This window comes from Mustela nigripes, chromosome 12, assembly GCF_022355385.1.
Source record: "Mustela nigripes isolate SB6536 chromosome 12, MUSNIG.SB6536, whole genome shotgun sequence".
In the NCBI taxonomy this organism is placed as follows: domain Eukaryota; kingdom Metazoa; phylum Chordata; class Mammalia; order Carnivora; family Mustelidae; genus Mustela; species Mustela nigripes.
The window spans coordinates 70,316,140-70,341,645 of NC_081568.1; the positions used below are offsets into that span (position 1 = coordinate 70,316,140).

The following is a 25,506-nucleotide window of genomic DNA, read 5'->3' on the forward strand; positions in this document are numbered from 1 at the left end:
CTGAGACTGTTCTTAATTATTACAATCTTATGATATATTAAACAAAGCAGAATTTTGTTTTTTATTCAGTCTGATCATCTTTGATTTTTTAAATTGCCCTTTTAGGGCACCTGAGTGGCTCAGTGGGTTAAAGCCTCTGCCTTCAGCTCAGGTCATGATCCCAGGACCCTGGGATCGAGTGCCACATCAGGCTCTCTACTCCCCCTCTCTCTGTCTCTGCCTGCCTCTCTGCCTACTTGTGATCTCTGTATGTCAAATAAATAAACAGAATCTTTAAAAAAAAAAAAAAAACAAAACTGCCCTTTTAATTCATTTTAGTTGATAATAGAATTATATTTAGTTCTGTTTCCTTTTTCTCAACTTACCTGCCTTCTCTGGGGTTGATTTATTGTTGTTTATTCTTCTTCCCCTTTTTTGGGTTATAAATGATCTAGTTTCCTTTAGTTATTTGGTTATTTACCCTTTTTTTGCTGTTTTTGTTGAGAGAGAGAGTAAGGGAGGGGTGGGGAGAGGGAGGGGGAGGGAACCTCAAGCAGGCTTGCCAGACTTAGAGCCAGACATGGGGCTCAGTCTCACAACCCTGAGACCATGACCTGAGCTAAAATCAAGAGTTGGCCACTTAATCAACTGAGCCACTCAGATTACCACCCCCCTCACTCCCCACACCCACTTTAAATTTTTAGTTAGTGTATTTGACTTAAAATCAAATGTGTTGATTCTTAAAGAGGTCCTGGAGCAACATTAGCAGCATCACCTTGTAACTTGTTTGAAATGCAAATTCTTAGCCTCCACTTCAGACTGTTGGATCAGAAATGTTGAGGGACAAGGCTCAGCAGGCAGTGTTCTAACAAAACTTCTTGGTGGGGGTGCCTGGGTGGCTCAATGGTTTAAGGCCTCTGCCTTCGGCTTGGGTCATAGTCTCAGGGTCCTGGGATGGAGCCCCGCATCGGGCTCTCTGCTTGGCGGGGAGCCTGCTTCTTCCTCTCTCTTTCTCTGCTTGCCTTTCTGCCTACTTGTGATCTCTGTCAAATAAATAAATAAGTAATCTTTTAAAAATTTAAAAAAAAAAACTTGGTGATTCTGATGAACATCAAAGTTTTAAAATCATGGTTCTACTGTAAATTGTTTGATCTTCTTCCTGAATACAAATAAGCTTGTCTGCTGTGTTTCTGTTGTCTAGTATTTTAGTTTCTCAGTGTTTTTATACCATCTCAAATTAGTAATAATTGCACACTGGTTTCATCCTTGGTGCTTATTTGGATAAACCCTCCTGTTAACCAATTTTTTAAAAATCATACTCTTTGTTTCCTTAGGTTTTGTTTCCCTTCCCTGCTCCCAAGTTGCAGCCCTTACTAATTTTTTTAGTGTAGAATTATTAGTGAAGTCTCTTTCAGTCATAGAAAAGTCTTTGCTCTCAATCTTGTAGTTTAGCTAGGCACAAGAGTTCTAGATCGAGAGGGTTTTTTTTTTTCCTTTAAGCACTTTGAAAATAGTCCATTTTCTCCTGACTCCTGTTGCTGCTGAAAAATCATTCTAATTATTCCTTTAGAGTAATATACCTTTGTTTTCTGGTTCTCCTAAGATTTTTCTTTATCTTCATCATTCTGCATTTTTTGTGGGTACGTCTAGAGATAGGTCTGTTTTCAGTTCTTTTGTTCAGGTACTGTTCATTGATCTGAGGATTGATAGCTTTCATCACTATTAGGAAATTCTCTTAAATTATCTTTTCCTCAATTCTCTTTATTCTTCTCCCTTCATTTCTCATCAGACATAAATAAACCTTTTCATTCCTTCCTCCATAGGCATGCACGTACTGGTAATAAACTCATTGGCTTCCTCATAAATATTTTCCAGGTCTTTAGCTGCTGTTCATCCTACCTATTAACAGTTGCCTTTTTTTTTGTTTTTTAACTTCTCATTTCTGTAAGTTCTATTTTTTCTTTTTTCATAAATTGTTTTTTCCTATTTTGTCCTTAGGATTTCAATTTCTTTTATGTCTGTATTCAAATATTCATATTTTATGTTCTTATGTTACCATTTTTTTATTTCACAGGAGTCTATTTCTTGCTATTGTTTGTGCTAATTCTAATCCCTATTGAATTATTTTTTGTTTTATGCAACGCTTAATTGTAACTTTATCTTTCCTGGTGCTTTTTTTGTTTTTCTGTGAGACTCTTTTGTAACCTTTTTGTGTGAATGTCCTTCCACATAACAGTTTTGATACTGATCTGCTAGGAGCTCCAGGGATAGACTGCCCTGGGTCCAGTTTTTATGTTAATTTTTCAGTTCAGTCTGAAGTATACCAGTAATAAAACACTGAACCTTAAACCCATCCATTTAAGTTATTTGCCCAGGAGTTTGAATATTCAACTTACTACTTTTCCATTTTTTCATTGAAGGTTGATGATACAGCTCTTTTTTTTTTTTTTAATTTATTTTTTATTTTTTTAAAGGTTTTGTTTGTTTATTTGACAGAGAGAAATCACAAGTAGATGGAGAGGCAGGCAGAGAGAGAGAGAGGGAAGCAGGCTCCTGCTGAGCAGAGAGCCCGATGCGGGACTCGATCCCAGGACCCTGAGATCATGACCTGAGCCGAAGGCAGCAGCTTAACCCACTGAGCCACCCAGGTGCCCCGATGATACAGCTCTTAAAGAGTCTCAGCCTTTGTGTCAGTTCTAACTCTGTGCCTCACTTGGGTCCTATGCCTCATGTTCTGTCCTGGTTGATAGTACCCAATCTTAAGTTTATGAAAATAATAACCAAATTTAGCTGCAGTATCAGATCACACACTGACTGTGCTGGTTTTTAGTCTTTTATATCCATCACATAGGGATTTTCTTTTATTTCTTACAAATGCAACTGTGCATGTAAAATAATTTTTGTTAAAAATCTTTATCATGTTCCTAGGCGTTTGTGGCAGGAGATTTATCAGTTACCTGAGGTTTTGTTTGTTTGTTTTTGTTTTCTGAAAAGGAAAATGTCCTCCTCATAGACAGGTTCTCTTTTAAGTTGTTTTCTGGTCAGGAAGTACGTACTCAACCGACCAGCCTTAAACAGTGGCATTCAGATCACAGGGCTCAGGAAGACAGGAGGACCCTGCTTTCACTATGAGGATTATTTTAGTTTATGATAAAAATAAAGGTGGCCCCAGAATCACCTAGTCATAACTTTGGAATATACAAGTTTGGGAAAGCTCATATTTTAAGACAAGTTGGATTCATTTACTCTGAAAACTGAATGAGCCCATTATGTTAGTTATTTTTTTTTAATTAATACTGCTAAGATTTTGGATTAAGCTAGAGTTCCAGAATGACTGTTAGGGGGTTATTCCATGGATACATCTTCTATCCTGTTTCTTAGTGAGTGAATAAGTTAACATTATACAGCTTCCTGGCTCATGGAAATCTATGCATGCACCAAGTAAGAAACTCTTATTTTTTTAACCTTTGTGAATGTTGAAACCCACAAAGTTTCTAGACCCAGCGGTTTAAAGTGTTGAAATTTAAGGTTTTGAAACAACATTAGCAAGACATTATTAAAAAATCCTTACCTATGGGCGCCTGGGTGGTTCAGTGGGTTAAGCTGCTGCCTTCGGCTCAGGTCATGATCTCAGGGTCCTGGAATCGAGTCCCGCATTGGGCTCTCTGCTCAGCGGGGAGCCTTTTTCCTCCTCTCTCTCTGCCTGCCTCTCTGCCTACTTGTGACCTCTCTCTGTCAAATAAATAAATAAAATCTTAAAAAAAAAAATCCTTACCCAGTAGACTATACGTACAGATATTGTCTTTCTTTCCTCCCCTTTTTGCCTTTCATAATTCTTTTTAGTCCTTCCAGCTATCTCATAGATGCCTTCAGGAGGCTTTATTTTTTAGTTCTTCATTAATAGATGTTGTGTACCCAATAAACTAGCAAACTTTTTTAAGCACTAAGGAATAGGAGACCCACTTCTAGTAAGGCAAGTTTATTGCCTTACTAAGACTCCCTCCAAAAGGGAGTCTGTCATTAAAAACTTAATGTATAGAGTAGAATAACTTACATTGGTTGTTATGAAAAATGAATTCTTACAAAGTGGGAAATGTTTTTGTAAAAGTTGGTAAGTTCTACTTTTTGAAGCCTCAAAAATCCATAATGTGCAGTTAAAAGTATTTTCTCTGGAGAGTATTTGAATTCAAATATCACTGTTGACAGCTAGCAAATTGTTCAAATGCCCTGGGATTCAGTTCCTTTTCTATAAAATGGAAATCTTTTTATTTATTTATTTATTTATTTATTTATTTATCAGAGACACAGCAAGAGAGGGAACACAAGCAGGGAGAGTGGGAGACGGAGAAGCAGGCTTCCTGCTGAGCAGGGAGCCCAATGTGCGGCTCATTCCCAGGACCCTGGGATCATGACCTGAGCCAAAGGCAGAAGCCTAACAACTAAGCCACCCAGGTGCCCTGGAAAGCTTTTTTTTTTTTTTTTAAAGTCTATTGTAGTCACCGTTGAGTCAAAGTTGTAAGGGAAATTCAGAGGCCATTTAGTCCAGCTTTCTTTTTCATGTTCCATTCTTTAATATAAATTCTTAAACTATTTTTTTTTTCAAAATATTTTATTTATTTATTTGACAGACAGAGATCACAAGTAGGCAGAGAGGCAGTCAGAGAGAGAGAGGGGAAAGCAGGCTCCCTGCTGAACAGAGAGCCCGATGCGGGGCTCTATCCCAGGACCCTGGGACCATGACCTGAACTGAAGGCAGAGGCTTTAACACTGAGCCACCCAGGTGCCCCAAACTCTCTATTCTTTACTAGTTCTAAGGAACTTAACTTTACTAATAAGAAAATGTAGGTTTCTGTTTCTATTTACTCATTCTTTGAGACAATTTTAAAGAGTGGGAGCTGTACAGAGAAGACATTAATATTGATTGAATACTTACTGTTTGTTACCCATAATCTAATTGAATTCTTGCATCTACCTTGTAAAGGTCAAGTATTTATCAAAAAGGTTAAGAAGGCTGTCTAGGATTATCCAGGGAAAATTAACTTTGGTGATGGGGTAATTGAGGGGCTACTTTAAGCTTTTTTCTAAGTCAGGATCTTCTCTGAGAATGTGCCATTTATGCTGAGACCTGATTGTTGAGAGGGAGCAACATACTCACAGAAAGCAGAGATGCAAGCCTTCCTGGTGGATAGACCAGCGATGCATAGGCCCTAAGACCAATTCGAACAGAAGGGGTTCAAGGACTAAGAAGGGTAGCATAGCTAGAATATAGCGAGCAAGAGAATGAGGTCAGAAACAAATGGTTCCGGAGTATGTAGGTGCCCTTGTGGCCTTGGTAAATAGTTCAATACTATTCTGTGTTTGATAGAAAGTCCCAAGGGTTTGAAGCAAGGAAGTGATATAATCTGATTCATGGTTTGAAGAAACTGCACTGGTTCCTGTTTGGAGAATGGATTGCAGAGGGGCAAAGGTAGAAACAAGGAGATGGGAAGCTGTTTTCAAAATCCAAGAAATGGTGATGGACTTGACTAGGGAGGTAGCAGTGGAAATGGAGAGAAGTGGATGGACTCGGGATTTGTTTCGCATATGGAGTTGACTGGCCTTCTTTCTGAATTGAATATAGGTGAGGAAGAGGAAAGAACAAAATCAGAGGTTGTTCCTACATACTTTTACTTGAGCAACAGGATGTTGGGGGAGCAAATTGCCATTCCCTGAAATGGCAGCATTTGGGAGGGGAAAATCTAGAGTTTTGTTTTAGACAGTTTAGTAAGGCACCTGTAGGCATTTCGAGCAGTTAGGTGTGTAATCTAGAATTGAGAAGATAAATTTGGGAATCATCAGCATATATATAGTATTTAAAGCCACAGAGGGCGGTTACGTGACACAACTGTAGATAGCTGATGAAAAAGGAGAAACATGAAAAGTTACGATATCTTGAAAACTGAGTGAAGCGAGTTATTTCAAGAATCTAGTGTTATTGAGAGGTCAGATGAGATGAAGACTCAGAAGTGACCCTTGAATTTGCCAGAGGGAGGCGTTAATGATTTTAATGAGCAATCTCAATGGCATGGTTTAAACTGAAGCTTTGGAGTTGGATGAGGAGAGAATGGGGCTAAGAAGTGGAGACAGTGAGTAGAGATAATTCTTAAGAGAAGTTCTGTGAAGGGGAGCTGAAAAGTGGGGTGATAGGCAGAGGGGACTGTGGGGCCAAGGTAGGTAGGTTGGTCTTTTAAAAAATTTTACTTGCATGTATTCTGCTACAAGGTAACTCCTCCTCATAGTACATTGACCTGCAGACTTGGGGTTTCATATGTGTTAACTGAATAGAAAACTATATCTAGGACCCCTCCAGCTATCCCTCCATACTCCAAGATGCCTTGACAGAAGGAAGAAGAGAAATTCCCTCTATTAGGCACATGTTCATTCAAAAAGCTTTGTTAGTGTTTTCTTTGTCGGGCTCTGGGAAGACAGGAATATCATACCCTGTCCCTACTGTAAACTGCTAATGGTTCAATAGGGGAGCCCATGGTGGGTACTCCATAGTCTGTATTTGACCTTGGTCTTGAATAAGGAACAAAGGGCACTTCAGTAGAGAAAAATACCTCAGTGCCAGAGCCATCATACTGAGCAGAGTGAGGGGGCTTGTTGGGGCCAGTCAGGAGGAGTTTGTGGGGGCGGGGAGGTGCAGAGGTGCTTTCCAGCAATTTAAGCTTGCCTAAGGAACAAAGCCAGGCTGTTTACTGAGTTCTGTTATCTAGTAATCAGATGGATTCTTCTAAATGAGAAAAAAAGAAGTGGTACAGATTTCCCCAAAATTGAGTCTTTGTGGGCTTGTGCTAGCAAATGGTGGCCTTCTTAAGGTTGATATTGTGAGCCTTAAATTTGCCTTCTCACCTAGAAGAAAGGTCCAAAATTTCCCTCATTGTTTCACCTCTTAGAATGAAGCATGCAATCAGTGTAATTGTTGCATTCAGCTGTCTATTTAGGGTAACACAGGAAACTAGCAGTGCATTTTCAAGAAAAGCCGATACCATCTGTTATTGGTAATCATCAAAAACATCACTGATTATAAGCTTGCCAGTGGTCAGAGACACTCATACTAGATGAGAAGGGAAGAAAATTATACCATTTAGAATATGGTAAACCCCTTGCTCTAAAAAGAAGGCTTCAATTAAATGATTTTTTTAAAGATTTTATTTATTTGAGAGAAGGAGGGGTTTGAGCAAGGAAAGGGAGAAGCAGATCCCCACTGAGCAGGGAGTCCAATGCAGGGCTCCACCCCAGGATCGTGATCTGAGCCAAAGGCAGATGCTTAACCAACTGAGCCACCCAGGCACCCCGTGATTTTTGGAATGTATCATTCAAGAGTACAGTGTTCTATGCCCCAAGTTTTCCCCTGTCCTTTCCCCCCAAGTACAGAATGTTGCATGTTAAGTCACACTTCTTCTGAAACTCAGTGAAAACACATAATACAGTTTTGCAGCCAAGGCAGCCAGCTCTGCGAATCTGTCCAGAGTCTGGGTCCTTGTACTGGAGGAGAGCTTAGGGATGAGGGATTGATCCAAGGCTCACCTCACAGCCGCCATTCTTGCCCTCACCATGAATACAGTACAGTTCCACATCAGCAGCCTCACTAGCATCAAGCAAAACCAAAAGATAGCTGGTTTCTCATTTCTCACTCACTGCAGTTCTTTAACCAAATGTTTGTCTTTGAACGGTAGTTTAACCACTGCCTGAATTTTAAAAGCTGTTATTTAAGAGTGTGGCCAATAGTTTTAAGCATTTTGGGAAATTAGTTTAATAGTTTTTAAGGGTTGCATCTAGAAAAAGAGGTCATTTTTCTATTAAATGTATGACTTCAGTTTGGTAAATGACAGATTTTGAGTTTTGCTAAGTAGTGAAAGTCCCTGTTAGTTTGGAACATGATACTTAGTAGAACGTGACACTCATCGTTCCCTTGTAGAAGAGTGCTTCCGTTGACCTAAATATAGGGAGACAGTTGTCATAGCAGTAAGTACTAGAGCAGTAGGGAAGAGTATCCACTGTGATCACAAATAGCTGTGGTCATAGCCAGTTTTTTGTTTTGCTTTTTTTTTTCTTTTAGCAATTTATATATCTGAAAATTTGGCACACTTTTAAATACAAGGATGAGGATAATGTTAGGAAATGTCTTTTGCAAGTATAATCTTTCTTAATGCTTTTTTCTAACTTGGTAAGTTTTCACTAACTTAGTAGTTTTTACCTTAATTCTGAACTAATTTTTTTTTATTAATAAGACTCATGTATTTGGCCCTTAATGTTTTATTCAGTGAAATAGCTGAGAATGGGGGGAAACCCACTTACTTGCTATTTTATGTGCTCCTTGGATTTTGAGCATCACTTCAAATTTTGAAGAATGCTGGTTTTCTATCTCAGTATTTGAGTCCTGGTTATGGTTTAAATAATGAAGGCAGGAAAGGCATTTTCCTGATAGCAAGGTTTTGGTCTATTTAGGTGATATTTTTCCAACCCCTTAGGTACCTGCTCTGGAATGACTCTGTTTCAGGTGTTCAGTTCTCTGCTAATGGCTGAGTCCCAGAATCATTTAAAAACAGGACTCAGAGAAGCAGCAAAAACCCTGAACTACTGTCCTGGGGAGGCCTGACAAGCTTCATTTGTGACATCAAGCTGGAACCCATGTATACTTAGGAAGACAGTAACTCAGAAGCTTGCAGAAGCTTTTTATTAAAGGTCCAAGAGTAGGGGGCAAGTATAGGAGGCAGCTGGACAACTTAGAACAAAATGGAAAATTTATCTCATTGTTGGGGCAGAAGCCATGGTGCAAAGAGGTGCTGAAGAACAGTGCAGTCAGCCTGGCGTGTAAAGGATGAAAAAGACATGGATGGAAACAGCCCGTGTGCTCTGCTTGCATGGATCTCTTTCTCTCTCTCTCTTTTTAAATGCACTATTTTATTTATTTTTTTAAAAGATTTTATTTATTTATTTGACAGATAGAGATCACAAGTAGACAGAGAGAGAGAGGAGGAAACAGGCTCCCTGCCGAGCAGAGAGCCCGATGCGGGGCTTGATCCCAGGACCCTGAGATCATGACTTGAGCTGAAGCAGAGGCTTTAACCCACTGAGCCACCCAGGCGCCCCTAAATACCCTTAGAGCAGTTTTAGGTCCATAGCAAAACTGAGCAGAAAGTACAGAGATTTGCCATATCCCCATCCCCTCTCCCTCCCTACCCATCTCTACAGCCAACAACCATAGCCTCCCCCCACCCTCACCATCCCTCAGCAGATCACCTCCGATCTGTAGTTTACATTTTGTTCACTCTTGGTATTTTACATTCTGTGGGTTTAAATAATGTATTAAGTCCTTGTCGTGTGAGGATCACATTTTAGGACTTTGACAGAACATCAAAATACAAATTACCACTAAAGCCATCATTTTGTCCTCTTAAAATGCAACTGATTATTATTGAAATTTTTAAGGAACTCTTTCTACATGCAAAAGAGTATTTAAATATAAGACTAAATAATTTTATAAACCACTGCTGTCTTAGATCTTGGACATTTTTACTTTCTTCTGGGAGTCACTTTTCACAAGAGTGAGAATAAATGTCACTGAGTGACTATACACACTCCAGGCACATGGTGGGGCTGATGCAACTACTCAGATGACCACTGAGCTGCGACAGTTTCTGGTCCATAAGATCATCGTTCGTATTGCATCTTTGAGCAGAAGGATAGTTACTACACATCATGGATTTTCAAGGTCATTCTTAAATATTCATTATCTATAAAGTCCAAGGGCTACAAGGTGTGTTGTGAAGTTAATTTTTGGACCTGTGTCAGCTCACCCATGGTTCTGCACACAAGGTCCCTTCCCACCCAGTATACTTGTACCAGGTTTATTTTCCTAAAGGTGGTAATCCCTATTCACTTCTGATATTAAGAAACACTCTCCGTATTGGTCTTTCTCATTTTGTCTCTCACTGTTCAGTGTGTTGTAACCAAACTGAACCATTTTGTTCCCTTAAGACACCTCGTATTTTCCTGTGATCCTTCTCCCCCTGTGGAATGTTACCTTGATGAAGCTCTTTCCAAATGATGTCATTTTTCCTTCCTTCATGATATTTGTACCACTTGTACCACTTAGCCTTGTATTTCATTTATGCTTTCCTGTTGTCCATTACTATGTAAATTATAGAACACAGTTCATATTAGACTTGGGTTCATTTCCATGAGAATGTCTAGAATTCATTGAACACTTAATATTAGGGTGATGACATTGTCATTTCCCTCACAGTACTTTTTGGATGTTATGTACACACAAATAGGTCTTTGTTTTATGTGAATAGTATCACACTGTAGGTATTTTTGTTTTGTCTCTGAACATGTGATGAAAATCTTTTTATGTACGAAAGTTTGTCATTATAATGGCTATGTAATATTCTGTGAAATGGATGTAACCTGCTTGATTTCACTGTCAATGGACATATTAGAAAGTTTTTAAATGTTTGATGCTATAGATAATGCTACAACAAAAGTCTTTGCATGCTTGGGCAGATAGACCAATAGATAGCTTCTTAGAAACAGAGTTACTAAGACTGAAGGTATGAGCATTTTTAACTTGTTAGTGCCAAAATGGCTTCCTAAGACAAAAATTTGTGTTTCCACCAGTATGAGAATACCCATTTCTCCATGACTGCATTTCATATTATCAACCTTTTTAATTTTTGCCAGTACATTGCACAGAAAATGTTCTCACTTGGATTATATTTCCTTGTTTACTAGTGAGATTAAATATCATTTTATATGTTGGCTTTTTGTATTTCTCCTCTGAGAATTATTGTTCATATCTCTTTACCAATTTTTGTTAGGTTATCTTTTTCATAGTGAGTTGTACCACTTTTTTTTAAGATTTTATTTATTTATTTGACAGAGATTACAGGTAGGCAGAGAGACAGGCAGAGAGAGAGGAGGAAGCAGGCTCCCTGCCGAGCAGAGAGCCCCATGTGGGGCTTGATCCCAGGACCCTAGGATCATGAGGCTTTAACCCACTGAGCCACCCAGGCACCCCCCACTTTATTTTTTTTAAATAGATTTTCTGTGGTAATCCTTTTCTCATACCTTGCAAGTAGTTATTCCTAGTTTGTCATTTGACCTTTAACTTTATGGTATTTTGGGGGACTTTTAATTTTTTGGTAGGCAAATCTTTAAGTCATATTTATGGCTTCTCCCTTAGAAAGGCTTTTCATTCCTAAGATTATAAAACTGATAGTTTTATTTATTTTTTATTTATTTATGATTATTCTGATAGTTTTATTTGACTTTTAATCCTTTATTTGGATTTTGAGGTTTATAATAAAGATGATGGATAGGGTGCTTGGGTAGCTCATTGGGTTGAGCATCTGACTCTTGATTTCAGCTCAGGTCATAATCTCAGGGTCATGAGATCAAGCACCCTGTTGGGCTCCATGCTCAGCCTGAAACCTACTTGAATTCCTCTCCCTCTGCTTTCGTGTTTTTATATGTGTGTGTGCGCGCGCATGTGCTCATGCTCTCTCACGTGAGCGCATGCTCTTTAACTCTCTGGCTAATACAAATGAGTCTTTAAAAAAACATGAAGTTAAACAAAATAAGAATAAAGATAGAGATGTAATTTTTCCCTCTTTACAACACTATTGAAACTTTTCCCACTGATGGGAAATGTCAGTTAAAGACTAAAAGTTCTGTTTTGGGGGTGAGGGGGAGTTTATTTCATCTTGATTCCTGTACCAGTACTTTGATTTCTTCTTTTACCTATGTCTTAGATACTAACTTTAAAGTCACCTTGTGGGGGTGCCTGGGTGGCTCAGTGGGTTAAGCCACTGCCTTCGGCTCGGGTCATGATCTCAGGGTCCTGGGATCGAGTCCCACATCGGGCTCTCTGCTCAGCAGGGAGCCTGCTTCCTCCTCTCTCTCTGCCTGCCTCTCTGCCTACTTGTGATCTCTCTCTGTCAAATAAATAAATAAAATCTTTAAAAAAAAAGTAATAAAGTCACCTTGTGGATGTCATGAATTTTTTTTAATCTCTTTGGGAGTTCTATATGGACTGCATTTAACTTAATGGATTACTTGGGGAGAATGGACTTCTTTGCCATATTAAATCTCCTATTTTGCACTCAAATGTAAGTTTCTCCTACTTAGTTCTTTTTGTTCTGTTGTAAAAGTTGTTCTTTTATAAGATTTTATAGTCTTTCCCTCTAGATCCTGTACCGTTTTGTTAGATTTCTTCCTAGGTATTTCATAATTTTTTATTGCCACTGTGAATAGGATCCTCTTTTCTATTAGGTTTCCTATTGGATTTTGTTTACTACATAATAATACCAATTTTTTTATGTTTATTTCTGACCACTTTATTAGTCTTAATAGTTTTTCCATTGATTTCTTAGATTTTCTTAGATTTTATTTTATTTATTCCCGATGCGGGATCTATCCCAGGACCCTTAGATCATGACCTGAGCCGAAGGCAGAGGCTTAACCCACTGAGCCACCCAGGCACCTGATTTCTTAGATTTTCTAAGGTACAACTATATTATCTGCAGAAACAATGACAAGTTGTTTTCCCCTCATTCTTCATTTTTCTTGTCTTGCTGAATTGTTAGGTATCTCTAGGATATTATTGTAGAGTAGACGTAAGAAGAGGCATCTTTCTCTTGTTCTTTAAAAGTTCTCCTTTTTTTTTTTTTAAGATTTTATTTATTTATTTGACAGAGACCACAAGTAGGCAGAGAGGCAGGCAGAGAGAGAGGAGGAAGCAGGCTCCCTGCTGAGCAGAGAGCCTGATGCGGGGCTCAATCCCAGGACCCTGAAACCATGACCTGAGCTGAAGACAGAGGCTTTAACCCACTGAGCCACTTAGGCACCCCATTCCTTTCTATTTTAACATTAAAATAGAAATATATTAAATATATTAAATTTGATGCTTGCTATGGATATTTGATAGTCATTTTGTCAAATTTTTAAAAATGTTTGTTTTTCACTTTCTGAATATTTTATCAAAACTCAGTGTTTATATCAAATTGACAATTGCTGAGATAAGCATTTTTTTCCTTTAATCCGTTAATGCAGTGAGTTATCTTAAATTATTTTTCCTGTTGTACTAGTCTTGCTTCCTTGGATTAAATGCTACTTGGTCATCATACCACTGGATACCACGATATTACTTGGTCTTTTTAATGCCTTACCACTAAATTTGATTTTATTTAGAATATTTGTATCTATATTCATAAGCAAAATAATTGGGCCTGTACTTTTTGTTTCCTTTTTTTTTCTTCTATCTCTTCTTGCTATGTAATACTTTATATACTTTAGAGCTAACGTTGATTCATAAAACTGAGCCTGGTGTCTTTGAAGAGGACATTTTGACTGCTTTTTAATTTTAATTACGATATTCAAGGGCTGTTAACATCCTGAGCACTTCTCTCTAGTTGTGACCAACTTGTTAATTTCATGAGACCTCAGGGTTTTTTTTTAACTGTTATTGAGAAATAATTGACATACTTCGCTGTCTGAAGATATACAGGATGATGGTTTTACATATACTGCAAAATGATGAGCACAATGGGTTCAGCTAACGTGCATTTTCTTGTATAGATACAATAAAAGGGGGAAAAAATTCTCCTTGTGATGACAGCTGTAAGGATGTATTCCCTTAACAACTTTCCTGTAGATCATATGGCAGTGTTAGCCGTAGTTATTACGATGTACGTTACATCTCTAGTGCTTACTTGTAACTGGAAATTTGTACCTTTTGACTACAAATTTGTACCTTTTGACTTTCTCCAATTCTCCCTCCTCCCATCCTCCACTTCTGGTGACCACAGATCTAATCCCTTTTTTCTGTGAGGTTGGTGTTTTTGTTTTGTTTAGATTCCACATAGAAGTGAGATCATACAATGTTGTCTTTTTCTGACTTATTTCACTTAGGTAATGCCTTTTGGTCCTTCCGGATTATCCCACATAGTAAGATTTCCTCATTTTTTTAATGGCTGAATAATAATTATCCATTGAATATATACACATCTTTATTCACCCATGGACACTTAGGTTGTTTCTGTGTCATGGCTGTTGTAAATAATGCAGCTGTGAACATGGGAGTGCATATATCTCTTTGACACAGTGTTTTCATCTCCTTTGAATATATTCCCAGAAGTGGAAATTGCTAGGTCAAATGGTAGTTCTATTTTTAATTTTTTTAGGAACCTCCATAATGCTTTTCATAATGGCTGTGCTTGTTTACAGTCCCACCAACAGTGCACAAGGGTTCCCTTTTCTCCATATCCAAGCCACCTCTTATTATCTCTTGTCTTTTTGATGATGGCTATTCTAACAGGTATGAAGTGTTATCTCAATTGTGGTTTTAATATGTATTTCCCTAACAACTAGTGACACATCTTTCTATGATGTAAAATCATAAAAAGTATTTTTTTGTACTTTATTGGCCATCTATGTATCTTAGGAAAAATGTCAGTTCAGGTCCTGTGCCCATTTTTTAATTGAGTTATAGGATACCCTTGAATAACATGGCTTTCAACTGTGTGGGTCCACTTAAATTTTGTATGTTTTTCAGTAAATAAGGTACAGTTCCATAAATGTATTTTCTCTTGGAATTTTCTTAACATTCTCTTTGCTCTAGCTTACTTTATTGTAAGACTCTAGTATGTAATATGTATAACATATAAAATACATGTCAATCAACTGTTTGTTATGGGTAAGGCTTCTTGCAGTCAACAATAGGCTATTAGTAGGTTTTAGGCCAGAGATACACATGAATTTTGACTGTGTGGTACTTGGTACTGCTAACCTCCATGTTACTCAAGAGTCAACTTTTTTTGCCATTAAATTATAGGAGTTCTTTGTGTGTGTGTGTGTGTACTTTTTTTTTTTTTTTTTTTTAAGATTTTATTTGCTTGAGAGAGAGAGCAAGCGGACATGAGCAGGGGGTAGGATCAGAAAAGGAAAAGCAGACTACCACTGAACAGTGAGTCTGACTTGGGGCTCCATCCCAGGACCCTGGGACACAACTGAGCCACCCAGGTGCTCCTGAGTTCTTTGTATATTTTAGATATTAATCCCCTCTATCAGATACATGGTTTGTGAATAATTTTGCCCATTCTCTAGACTGACCTTTCATTTTATTTATGATTTCTTTTTGCCATGCAGAAGCTTTTCAGTTTGATGTAGTGTCACTTGTTCTTTTTTTTTTTTTTTTAAAGATTTTATTTATTTATTTGACAGAAAGAGATCACAAGTAGGCAGAGAGGCAGGCAGAGAGAGAGAGGAGGAAGCAGGCTCCCTGCTGAGCAGAGAGCCCGATTCGGGACTCAATCCCAGGACCCTGAGATCATGACCTGAGCCGAAGGCAGTGGCTTAACCCACTGAGCCACCCAGGCGCCCCATGTTCTTTTTTTTTTTTAAATAAACAATTACTTATTTGAGAGAGAATGAGAACAGAGCAAGGAAAGAGCAAGAGAGAGAATAACAGACACCCTGCTGAGTGCCAGTGTGAGACTCAATTCTATGACCCTGAGATCATGACCTGAGCAAAAGTCTATAGAGTCAAACACTCAACTGAGCCCCCCAGGCGCCCCTATTTTTTGTTTACTTTTGCTTCAGGTATGATTTCCAAAAAGTCATGTTGAAGAACTTACTCCCCATGTTTTCTTCTAGGAGTTTCATGGTTTTAGGTCTTAAATTTAGGCCTTTAATCCACTTCAAGTTAATTTTTGTGAGTGCTATAACTTAGGGGTCCAGTTTTGTGCTTCTACATGTGAATTTCCACTTATCCCACCATCATATATTAAAGTATTGAGTACTGGCACCGTTGGCACATTTTAGTTGGACTGTTTATATTGGGGTTTGTTTCTGGTCTCTAGATTCTTTTCTCCTGATCTATTTGTCTATTTTTATGCCAGTGCCATAATGTTTTCAAGACTATAGCTTGAAATCAATGTGTGATGCCTCCTGCTTTTTGTTATTCTTTCTCAGGATTTCTTTGGCTCTTCAGGGTATTTTGTGGTTTCATATAAATTTTAGGAGTGTTTTCTCTATTTCTGTAAAAAATGCCAGTGGCACTTAATAGGAATTGGGCTGAATCTGTAGCTGGCTTTTGGTATTTTAAGAGTATTCCCACACATTTCAAGGATAACCTATTGAAGTGTGTTGCGAAATCGATGAACATGAGATCTTTCTCACTTATATGTGTGTTTAAATTTCTTTCATCAATGTCTTAGTTTTCAGAGTAGAGATCTTTGACCTCCTTGGTTAGATTTGTACCTAAGTATTTTATTGGTTTTGATGCTATTATAAGGGGATCAATTTCCTTTCCAGAAAATTCGTAAAGTATCTCTTTTCTTAATGGTAAAATGAGGATAACTAAAGCTAACTCCCAGTATTGTTGTAAGGATTAAATGATGTAATTGCTTACTGTAATTATGCTTCACAGATTTAAATGGTCATTAGTAGTAACAACTGATGTTACTGTTATCCCTCAAGTGGATGTCATGTGGTTATCTCCGTTATCCTCTGCTATTGCAAGTTGGGTGGTAAACTCCATACTGGAGAGAGATAATACAAAGATTAGCTAGTGGTCTGGCCAACAGCAGTAGGCATCAACTCAGTGTGACACACCCCTTTGGGAGTCTGGATCTCCCTCAGGACTAGAGCTGCTACGTGCAATGCTCTCTTACACAGGTGAGGAAGCACCACCTGTTGTACAAGGAACCCATGGCAGGGGCTGTGTGTGCACACCTTGGACATGTGGAGTTTGTCTCCACCTTGGGTATGATTATATAGGTTAGTTATTGAAAGATCTTAAAGTTGAATGGAAAGATGACCTTTTTAAAAAGTTATTTGAAAAATCAGGATTGTAATATATGAAGAGTTGAGGATTAAGTGACTGATCCCAAGAACATTCTTTAGGGGTTTTGTTGCTTATTTGGCAAATACTTAGAAGTCTGGTGTCAGTCCTTTTAACAGGAGTGTAAAATGTCAGGGTGGGATAAACTAGATGTATGAAATAGAAAATGGAGGCTTGCAGCATTCTCACCAGCAAGCACAATACGGTTTTTTCCAGTCTTATTACTTCAAAATCCCTCATCTGATATTTAAAATGTATTTATGTTGAGTCATTTCTTTCTCTCTTACTGGCGAACCAAAAGATCATGAAATGATTCTGCAGAGCCAGTAGCATTACGTTCAGTTTCTTTTTTTGTATATATCAGATAAGAGACTTGCAAATGGAAGTAGGGCCACCTCACATCCTCTGTAGAGTCATGGCAGTGATGTTTGCCTTTTTGTCACTGATGCTACATTTATTAGTTCATAAACCCATTTACAAAGAACCTAAGAGCTTTTTGATGAAAGGTGACTATAGGAAGAAAGAAGTTAGTTTCTAACAGGCTGCTTTTTTTTTAAATAAACATTTCTTTCCTTCTTTGTAGTGTTTAGAAAGTACTAGTTTCTGAAGTGTGTTGCAAAGTGAGGGTGGGGAGGCTGACAGGCCAAGTGGAAATGAATGCATATAATTGGAGTTTGGATTTCTTAGTTTTTAGCTAGGAAGGGAAAATAGAAGTTTCGAGCTTCATCTCAACTTAAGCCTATAAATTGTTCTTCCAACCATACCTTCTGGTTGGAGAAAAGCTCACTCATCTGAGGAATTAAAGCCCCTGAAGAGGCTGACTTTTGGTAAACCATACTAGTAACAGAAGTGAAAAGGCCACAGTTCAGAGTTGCATGTACGTCCCCATAGACTAGGGAACCTTGAACACCTCCCAGCTTTTACTCATGCTGTCCTCCTGTAGCTGGTAGGCCTCAGTAGCTAGTCTTTCCAGCAAGCCTAAGAAAAGTCCACACATTTTGAGATTTTTACAGTATTTAAATACTTCTTCAAGAGGGGGTATTTGTCCTGTCACAGAGTGACCATGGAGCATTGCCAGGACTCAGGGGCCCTGGGTACATGCCTGGCTGTATTCATTAGTAGCCATGTTGTAGCCGTGTTGTAGTTCCGGTTATTGTTTCTAGCTCTTACTGTATTCTGCTTTTACCATTAGAAGTACCCATAATTTCATGAGATTTTTAAGATGTTACTTTTATGATATACATTATATGTCATATATTTTTAAAATATACTATTACATATAATTAATGTTACCACTACATTTATTTTAAGTACCAATGACTTCTTTTTCCAGAGCAATCATGAAATTTCACAGTATGAAAATGGAAGAAATCAACAAAATTATTCGTGACCTTTGGCGAAATACCTATCGTGGACAAGGTAATTGACATGGTTTGTCATGAATGGTTTTTCCAAAGTCCTGTCCCTAGCTCTTGCCACATAGGATCTCTTATCATGCCAGCATTATCGCCTGGACCCTTTCTGAATATCTCTTTGAGATTTTCTAAGAATTCTTATCTTGACAACATCATGTAGCAAGAAAAAAAAAATGCAAAGGTTTTCTATTCCAGAGCCTGACAGGACTTACATATTTGGCTATATACATATTACATTTAACTGATGACCTAATAGATTCTGTTGAAATGTAGATAGGGATAAACTGAAAGATGATAAGAAGAAAACCAGCAGGAGGAAACTCTTAATAGGGGAACTAAGAAAGGCAGAGCTGAGACTGAGGGTTGCTTTTGTGTCCTGAACCTTCTTAGCCAGTTGAATGGTAATGTCAGCTCACATGTTATTTCAAAGGCTTACTTAATATTTGCAAATGACAAACGGCTGCAGAGTGTAGGTTCCTCTGAAACCATCTTTTTGTGTCAGATATTGAATACATAGAAATTCGATCTGATGCCGATGAAAATGTATCAGCCTCTGATAAAAGGCGGAATTACAACTACCGCGTGGTAATGCTAAAAGGAGACACAGCTTTGGATATGCGAGGACGATGCAGTGCTGGACAAAAGGCAGGTATCTCAAGAGCCCCGGGAGCCACCTATACTCAGAGAATTGATGGGGAGAGAGTACTGTTGGTGCCATGAAAGCACCCAGGGCTGCCCTGGAATGGTGAGAAGCTCCTCGAAGCACTCTTTGTTGCCATATAAGGTTGATCAGACTCACTTATCCCATTCCACTCTTCCAGTTCTATTTTTTTTTTTTTTAAAGATTTTATTTATTTATTTGAGAGAGAGACAGTGAGAGAGAGCATGAGTGAGGAGAAAGTCAGAGAGCAAAGCAGACTCCCCATGGAGCTGGGAGCCCGATGCAGGACTCGATCCCGGGACTCCGGGATCATGACCTGAGCCAAAGGAAGTCGTCCAACCAACTGAGCCACCCAGGTGTCCCCCACTCTTCCAGTTCTAACCAGCATTTCCTGCACCATTAGGTGGTCTTTTAGGAGAAGGGTCTGAAACATTCTCGTGTGATAGGCCTTATGTAGAACAAGCAGCTAACAACCCTTGTTTCATAAAACTCCTTATGGAACAAAGTTATTATATCATCAGTTGTAAGACATAACACTATTTATGTGCCACCAAGAAAGAAAAAAAATGGAACTGTAATTGCAAGAGTGTGTCCTGATTTCGAGTGATCAGAGGTGGGGAAGGATGTTAGAAACAAATGACCTGTAGTATCACCAAACGAGATCCTAGGTTGAGCCAGATGAGGCATTAAAAAACTCTCATTGAGAAAGCAGCCTCATCACAGGACTGAGTCCCCACCCCTCTTCTCCCTCAGCCTAGCCTTTGGGCCTGTAGATCCTCTAAAAGAAAGGTCTGCTGGGGACATCTGGCTGGCTCAGTTGGTAGACCATGCACCTTTGATCTTGGGGTTGTGAGTTTGAGCCCCATGTTGGGTGTAGAAATTGCTTAAAAATGTTAAAAGAAGGGTTTGCTAGACCAGAATTCATGACACTCTCAGTAGCTGGGCCAGGCACTTGGCTCCACATGTGGCTCTGGCAGAATATGCTATGTTGGATAGGGTGCACAGAGCAAATCAGAAAGAGGAATAAAGCTTTAAAGAGTCAGGAAAATTGGACCTGCATCCTTGGGAACAGGCTGGATTCCTTTGTGCACAGGTCTATAACCAAGACAGTCTGGATTCTTGAGCTTCCTTCTTTGAGATTAGAAGCAGATTATGTTTCAAAACCCTTCTGGACCCCCAGTTTTCTTAACAAAATCTTAAAATTCTCGAAATGGCTCACATTATCTGAGGTATTTCATAGTTTTCAGTTTTTGCTTTAACAGTCCTGCGTGTATGTATTTTATTGTCAGCCCAGACAGCAGATATTAATTTAAGGCACATGCAGATTATTATCTTAATCATAGTTTGCAAAAATGACAAATTTGTGATCTATAATCAGTATTCCTACTTGCTTTGGTGATTTTTAGTAGTTATGAATAAGAAAAAACACTTTGAAACCCTTCCCTTTGGGTTAAGAATGCTTTGGAAATTATTTGAACAAAGTAGATTTCCCAAAGATACTCTGAAATTACAAAAATTAGCAGTAATTGCTTCCTTGGTGTTGGGGAAGAAGACAGACTAATAGTTTGGTAGAGGTGGGCCAGGAACTTCATTTAGGCTCTACTCTGAGGAGGAGGAGGAGGAGGAGTAGTAGTAGTAGTAGTGGAGGTGGCAGCCACAATGGGGTTCAAATACAGGAAGGAAGGGTCTTCCCCAAAGGGCCCAGCTATGATCCTAACTTCTGCAGTCTCCCAGCCTGCCCTGGGCAGCAGAGAGAAGCTGTAAACTGTTCTGTCCCACGCTGATGCTCCTTTTGCTCACAGGTTCAGGGGATGGGATATTGACAGCTCACACAGAAGTGGTTTATACTTACTAGACTTTCTGTCACTCTTAGTTCTGTGTCCCTTATGCCCTCAGATGGCTTCAGCCGCATCTGAGGGTTTAAGTATTGGGTTTCTGTTAACCAAGAAGTGCCTCCAAGTGTCAGTTCCTTGGATGGCTTACATAAAACCATATTTCTGTACTTCTGATACATTGACCCAGGAATATTCTTTCTCTCTCTATTGGCTTGCTCAAACTTATACACGTAAACATTTAAGTGTAGGTAAGGCACAGTATCCGGTGCCCCTTTTACACCATGGAACATAGAGATATCAAGATAACTCAGAGATAAGACGTGTGGGGGGGACTCTGGAAGATGTCATGTGTCCACGTTTCCTAACTAACCTTATTATCAGGAAAATAAAATATCCAGGCCTTGAATTTTTAACATTGTTAAACTGTTACTCAAATTATTAGTTAGAGATAAAGGGTGATACATTTCAGATTCAAACCTGGGACTTCAAGTTTCATTATAGCTGACAAGATTTGTGTGTATTTGGGGTAGTGAGATCACCATTGGTTTTAGCATTTTATTTCACTGCCAGTGACAGGCTGAGATAAGTACCTGATGGCTCACATTCTGGAAGGGTTTAAACATCTGGTCACAGTGCCATGCTCTCTCAGATAAAAGAGCAGTGATTTACCTAAGGTCAGTGAGCCCATTACATTGCTCCCTTTCCCTGACCAAGATATTAGGCCAGGTCTGCCTACTTTCCTAAAAGTGAATGAGGAAAAGGTCTGTGCACTACAGCTCAGCTCTCCTGCTTTATTACAGGTGTTAGCCTCCCTCATCATTCGCCTGGCCTTGGCTGAAACGTTCTGCTTGAACTGTGGCATCCTTGCCTTGGATGAGCCAACAACAAATCTTGACCGAGAAAACATTGAGTCTCTTGCACATGCTCTTGTTGAGTAAGTATCTCCTAACCTGGGGGTAGGTTATGATAGAACTCTCTGTCTTACTTTAAAAACTATAGTGAAAACCTTGTCTGGATGTGTCTTCCTTGGGGAAGCTGGTTGGTGGCAGACCTTAAGCTTTACCTTTGATAGTAATTCTTCAGATGCTTAAAAAAAAGAACTAGGTGGGGAACAGCAGTCCCAGACACATCCTGCATCTCCCCGAGTGTGTTCATAGGGAAACTGAAGGGTTTCCTGGTTTGGTTTGGTTTGGTTTGGTTTTTCTGTAAACCACCCCCCCACCCCCACCCAGCAGTGCCCACATGTCACGTAGAGGACTTACCATGCCCTGCTAAAACATTTGTAGGTGCTGACAATGGATTTTGGCCCATCTCCCCAGTCCTGTGAAGAATGATAGCTCTTACTCAAAAAGTATAGTAGTGGTTAAGTAGAAACTAGAAAGTAAAATCATACACACCTTTGCCACATTCACATGCCCTTGGTACAGGCTCCAGGGATAGGCACCCATTGCTGAAAAACTCTGCTGGCAGAGGAAAGGCACTTTCTCCCAGCTGAAGAAGCTATTTTGGGTACTCTGACTCCAGATACATTCTTTTTGGCAGAGCTGATAGGGAGGGGAGCCCTTTCTCAGCCATCTCTTAGTAGTCTTATGTGGCCAGCGCATGAGGGCTAATACTTTAGGAAGCCACATGCATCCAGTTTCAGGCAAGGGAGAAAGAAATGATTAGTTAAAAGAAAAAGTCTGATTTCAGTCTCATAGCTAGGTACCTCAGCATATAGGTAATGAGCAAAAATGTTCCCAGTACACCCACTCAGGCCTCCTGTGTGTCATACCAATGATGCATCTAGTGACTGGTGGTGGCAGAATTCTAAGTAGACCCAGCTCCTAAGAAGGCAGTGGGGCTTGCAAATGTAATTTCCCTTGCCTGTAGTTGGGTCTTTTTTTTTTCCTTTTCTCCCAGAGAGAATTAGTAACAGGTCACAAAAACCCCAGACAAAGGAATAAACCAGACTCCTAAAGTTGAACAGCACAGATATTAAGGAAATTAAGTAAAACATTTCTACCTGCTTTAGTAGGAAGAACTTGATGTTCTAGAAGAAACTACATCATATATTCTTATCAGTGCCTATGTCAGACCTAAGTGAAGAATCACTTCAGGCACCTGTGCTGTCTAGAGAGGAGATGGGACTCATACCTGGAGGGTTTGAAGGCCTGGGTCCAGCCCAGGCCTCTCCCAATTCCATAGGACTGACAGAGGCCCTGGTCATCACATTGTGTCATGTGTCTGACAAAGTTCTCAGTGGCTTTTTACCTAAAGGAAAGGATTATTTGTGCTCTCCAGTAATAAAATGTTCTAAATACACTGTTTCAGGATAATCAAGAGTCGCTCACAGCAGCGCAACTTCCAGCTTCTGGTCATCACACATGATGAAGATTTTGTGGAGCTCTTAGGCCGCTCTGAATATGTGGATAAATTCTACAGGATTAAGAAGAACATTGATCAGTGCTCAGAGATCGTGAAATGTAGTGTTAGCTCCCTGGGTTCTTATGTTCATTAAAAATAGTCACGATTTTTGCCTTAGAAACACAAGTCCTCAGGCAACTGCTTATTTCTGGTATCAACTGAGTCAGTAGGAAAATCTGTCCTCTCAGAGGAGCTTTGCATCTAGGATTTTGAATGAGAAGTTCTACCATCATTAAAATTGTTTCAAATGAAATTTGGACTGATTTCCTGGACTTCAGCTCCCTGTAGGCAGCCCCTGATATGCCTTGGTGGCGGGGAGGGGTCAGTAGCAACACAGTTGGATTCTGCTCCCCTGCTTCCCGGTACCTGAGTTTAATTCACTCGGCTTCCACTTTTCAGTGGACTTTGGAGAAGTAGATTCTCACTGTCTGGATAATGTGAATTACAACTGAGCATTCATATCTGAAGATGACCAGAAATGAAGAGGTTTTAGTATTTCAGTCTGCTCTTAATTTTATAAATCCAAGAAGTGACCTCCCTCACTGGCTGTCAGTTTCCCCAAGTAAAATTCAAAGTAACATGGGGGCATTAGAGTTTCAAGGACCCTTAAATAATCATGTAACTCAGTTTGTACCGTCTTCCCTCCCCACATGCTCCTGTCAGGGAGCCATCCAAACTTGGGGCTTGGTCTAGACAGATGAAGTTCTCCACTGTGCACATCTACCTTTGGAAAGCTCTGATCCAGATCAGGCCTCCCTTGGCTTGGGGCATGATCTGCCATCATGAAGAAGTCTGTTCCTCTCTACATCTGTCCTGTGTATCATCTCCGGCTCATGAACAATGCTGATTGTTCATCCCGTGTGCATTACAGTGTAGAGAGCAAACAAGACTCACCAGATCCTAGCCTCCTCCTAGTGGGGTCCAACCAGACCTGGAAGAGTAGGACTCATTCTCATTACAGATGTCATTTCTAACAAAAATTGAGTCACACCTTTTTCCTGGAATTGCCAGCTGACAATGGGAAGCTTTTCCCAAGCATGACACGCACAATGCTACCAAGTCACACACTGCTGAATTAGACCATGGAGTGTTATCTTTCTGAATCTCAGTCATGTGGCACAACATTTTGTGCCACCTGTAACTCTCCTGAGCAAGCAGTACAGACAGGCCTTCTCAACCAGGGTGTGCAAAGAATCAAGCCCTGAGGCCCTCAGTGAAGTCCTCATCCCTAGAGCTTGTGAATGTTCCCTCGTGTGGCAAAGGGGACTTGGCAGATTTGATTAAAGGTAAGGAGCTTGAGTCAGGATTATCCTGGTGGGCCCGAAATGTAATGGTGACTAGCCTCATTCAGGCAGAGCATGTGTGTTGCCAGAGAAGGTGGCATGCTAACTGAGGCCACAGGGCTGTGCTTGGAAAGAGGAGGAAGGGCTATGTGCCATGCACTACAGGCAACCAGGAGAGGCTGAAAAAGGAATGCTCTCCCCTCAGAGCCTCCAAAAGGAAGAGCCCTGATTTGGGGGTTCTGATCTCCCAAATCATGTGAGAGAATTGGTTTATGGCATTTTAAGCTGCTTAGTGTGGGCTAAGCAACAGCAGTAGGAAATTCATACTGTATCCATTGTATATAATCAGTTTCTGTGCATCTAAGGTGATCTCAGTTGATCCTTGCACAACATAGGTTTGAACCCTACATATACTGGGGTTTTTTCTCCCAGTGAAGTACAATATTGTAAATGTATTTCCTCTTCATTATGATTTTCTTAGTATTTTTTTCTCTATCTTAACTTCATGCTAACAAAACAGTATGTAATATGTATAATATAGAGAATATGTGTTTTATCAACTGCTGATATCATCAGTTGGGCCTCAGTCAGCAGTACAGTATTAATAGTTAAGTTTGGGGGTAGTCAAAAGCTATACATGGGTTTTTGACTGCACTGAGGGGTTGGTGCCTCTAGCTCCTGGGGTTCATTGTTCAAGGGCAAATATAGTTACATACTATCTGTGAGAGAACTTAAAAAAGAGTTACTTGAATCATTTTCTGTGTTCTATTATTCACATGAAGAACCCTGGTTGAGAAAGCCTGGTCCAGATTCTCACCCAACCCTTGGATCAAAGGGCCAAGCAGCACAGCCACCACTCCCAACCATCTACTTCCTGTCCACAGACTTACAAGGTTCGGCCATCCTAATTTGCTTTGAAAAACAAAAATTACCCTATTTACCAAACTAGCATGGTATCCACAAAGGTACCAGTCTCAGAGCAAAGATCCAAGAATTTGTAAATTAACTAGAAGCACTTCAATTCCAGCCCTACATTAAA

The 25,506-nt window shown here is 39.6% G+C and overlaps 1 protein-coding gene across 2 annotated transcripts in view; it reads left to right on the forward strand.

The window, feature by feature from the left end:
• RAD50 (RAD50 double strand break repair protein) overlaps positions 1-23,437 on the forward strand; it is a 132,855-nt gene extending 109,418 nt beyond the window's left edge. Inside the window, exons 24-27 of one of the 2 annotated variants that reach the window (XM_059417536.1) lie at positions 18,201-18,286; positions 18,785-18,927; positions 21,579-21,712; positions 23,092-23,437. In XM_059417536.1, coding sequence (XP_059273519.1) covers positions 18,201-18,286; positions 18,785-18,927; positions 21,579-21,712; positions 23,092-23,278 — 550 coding nt within the window. In that variant the 3' untranslated portion in view covers positions 23,279-23,437. Of the gene's footprint in view, positions 1-18,200; positions 18,287-18,784; positions 18,928-21,578; positions 21,713-23,091 lie in introns of those variants that run through there. The other variant, XM_059417537.1, reaches the window with a different exon arrangement.
• The last annotated feature ends 2,069 nt before the right edge of the window (positions 23,438-25,506 follow it).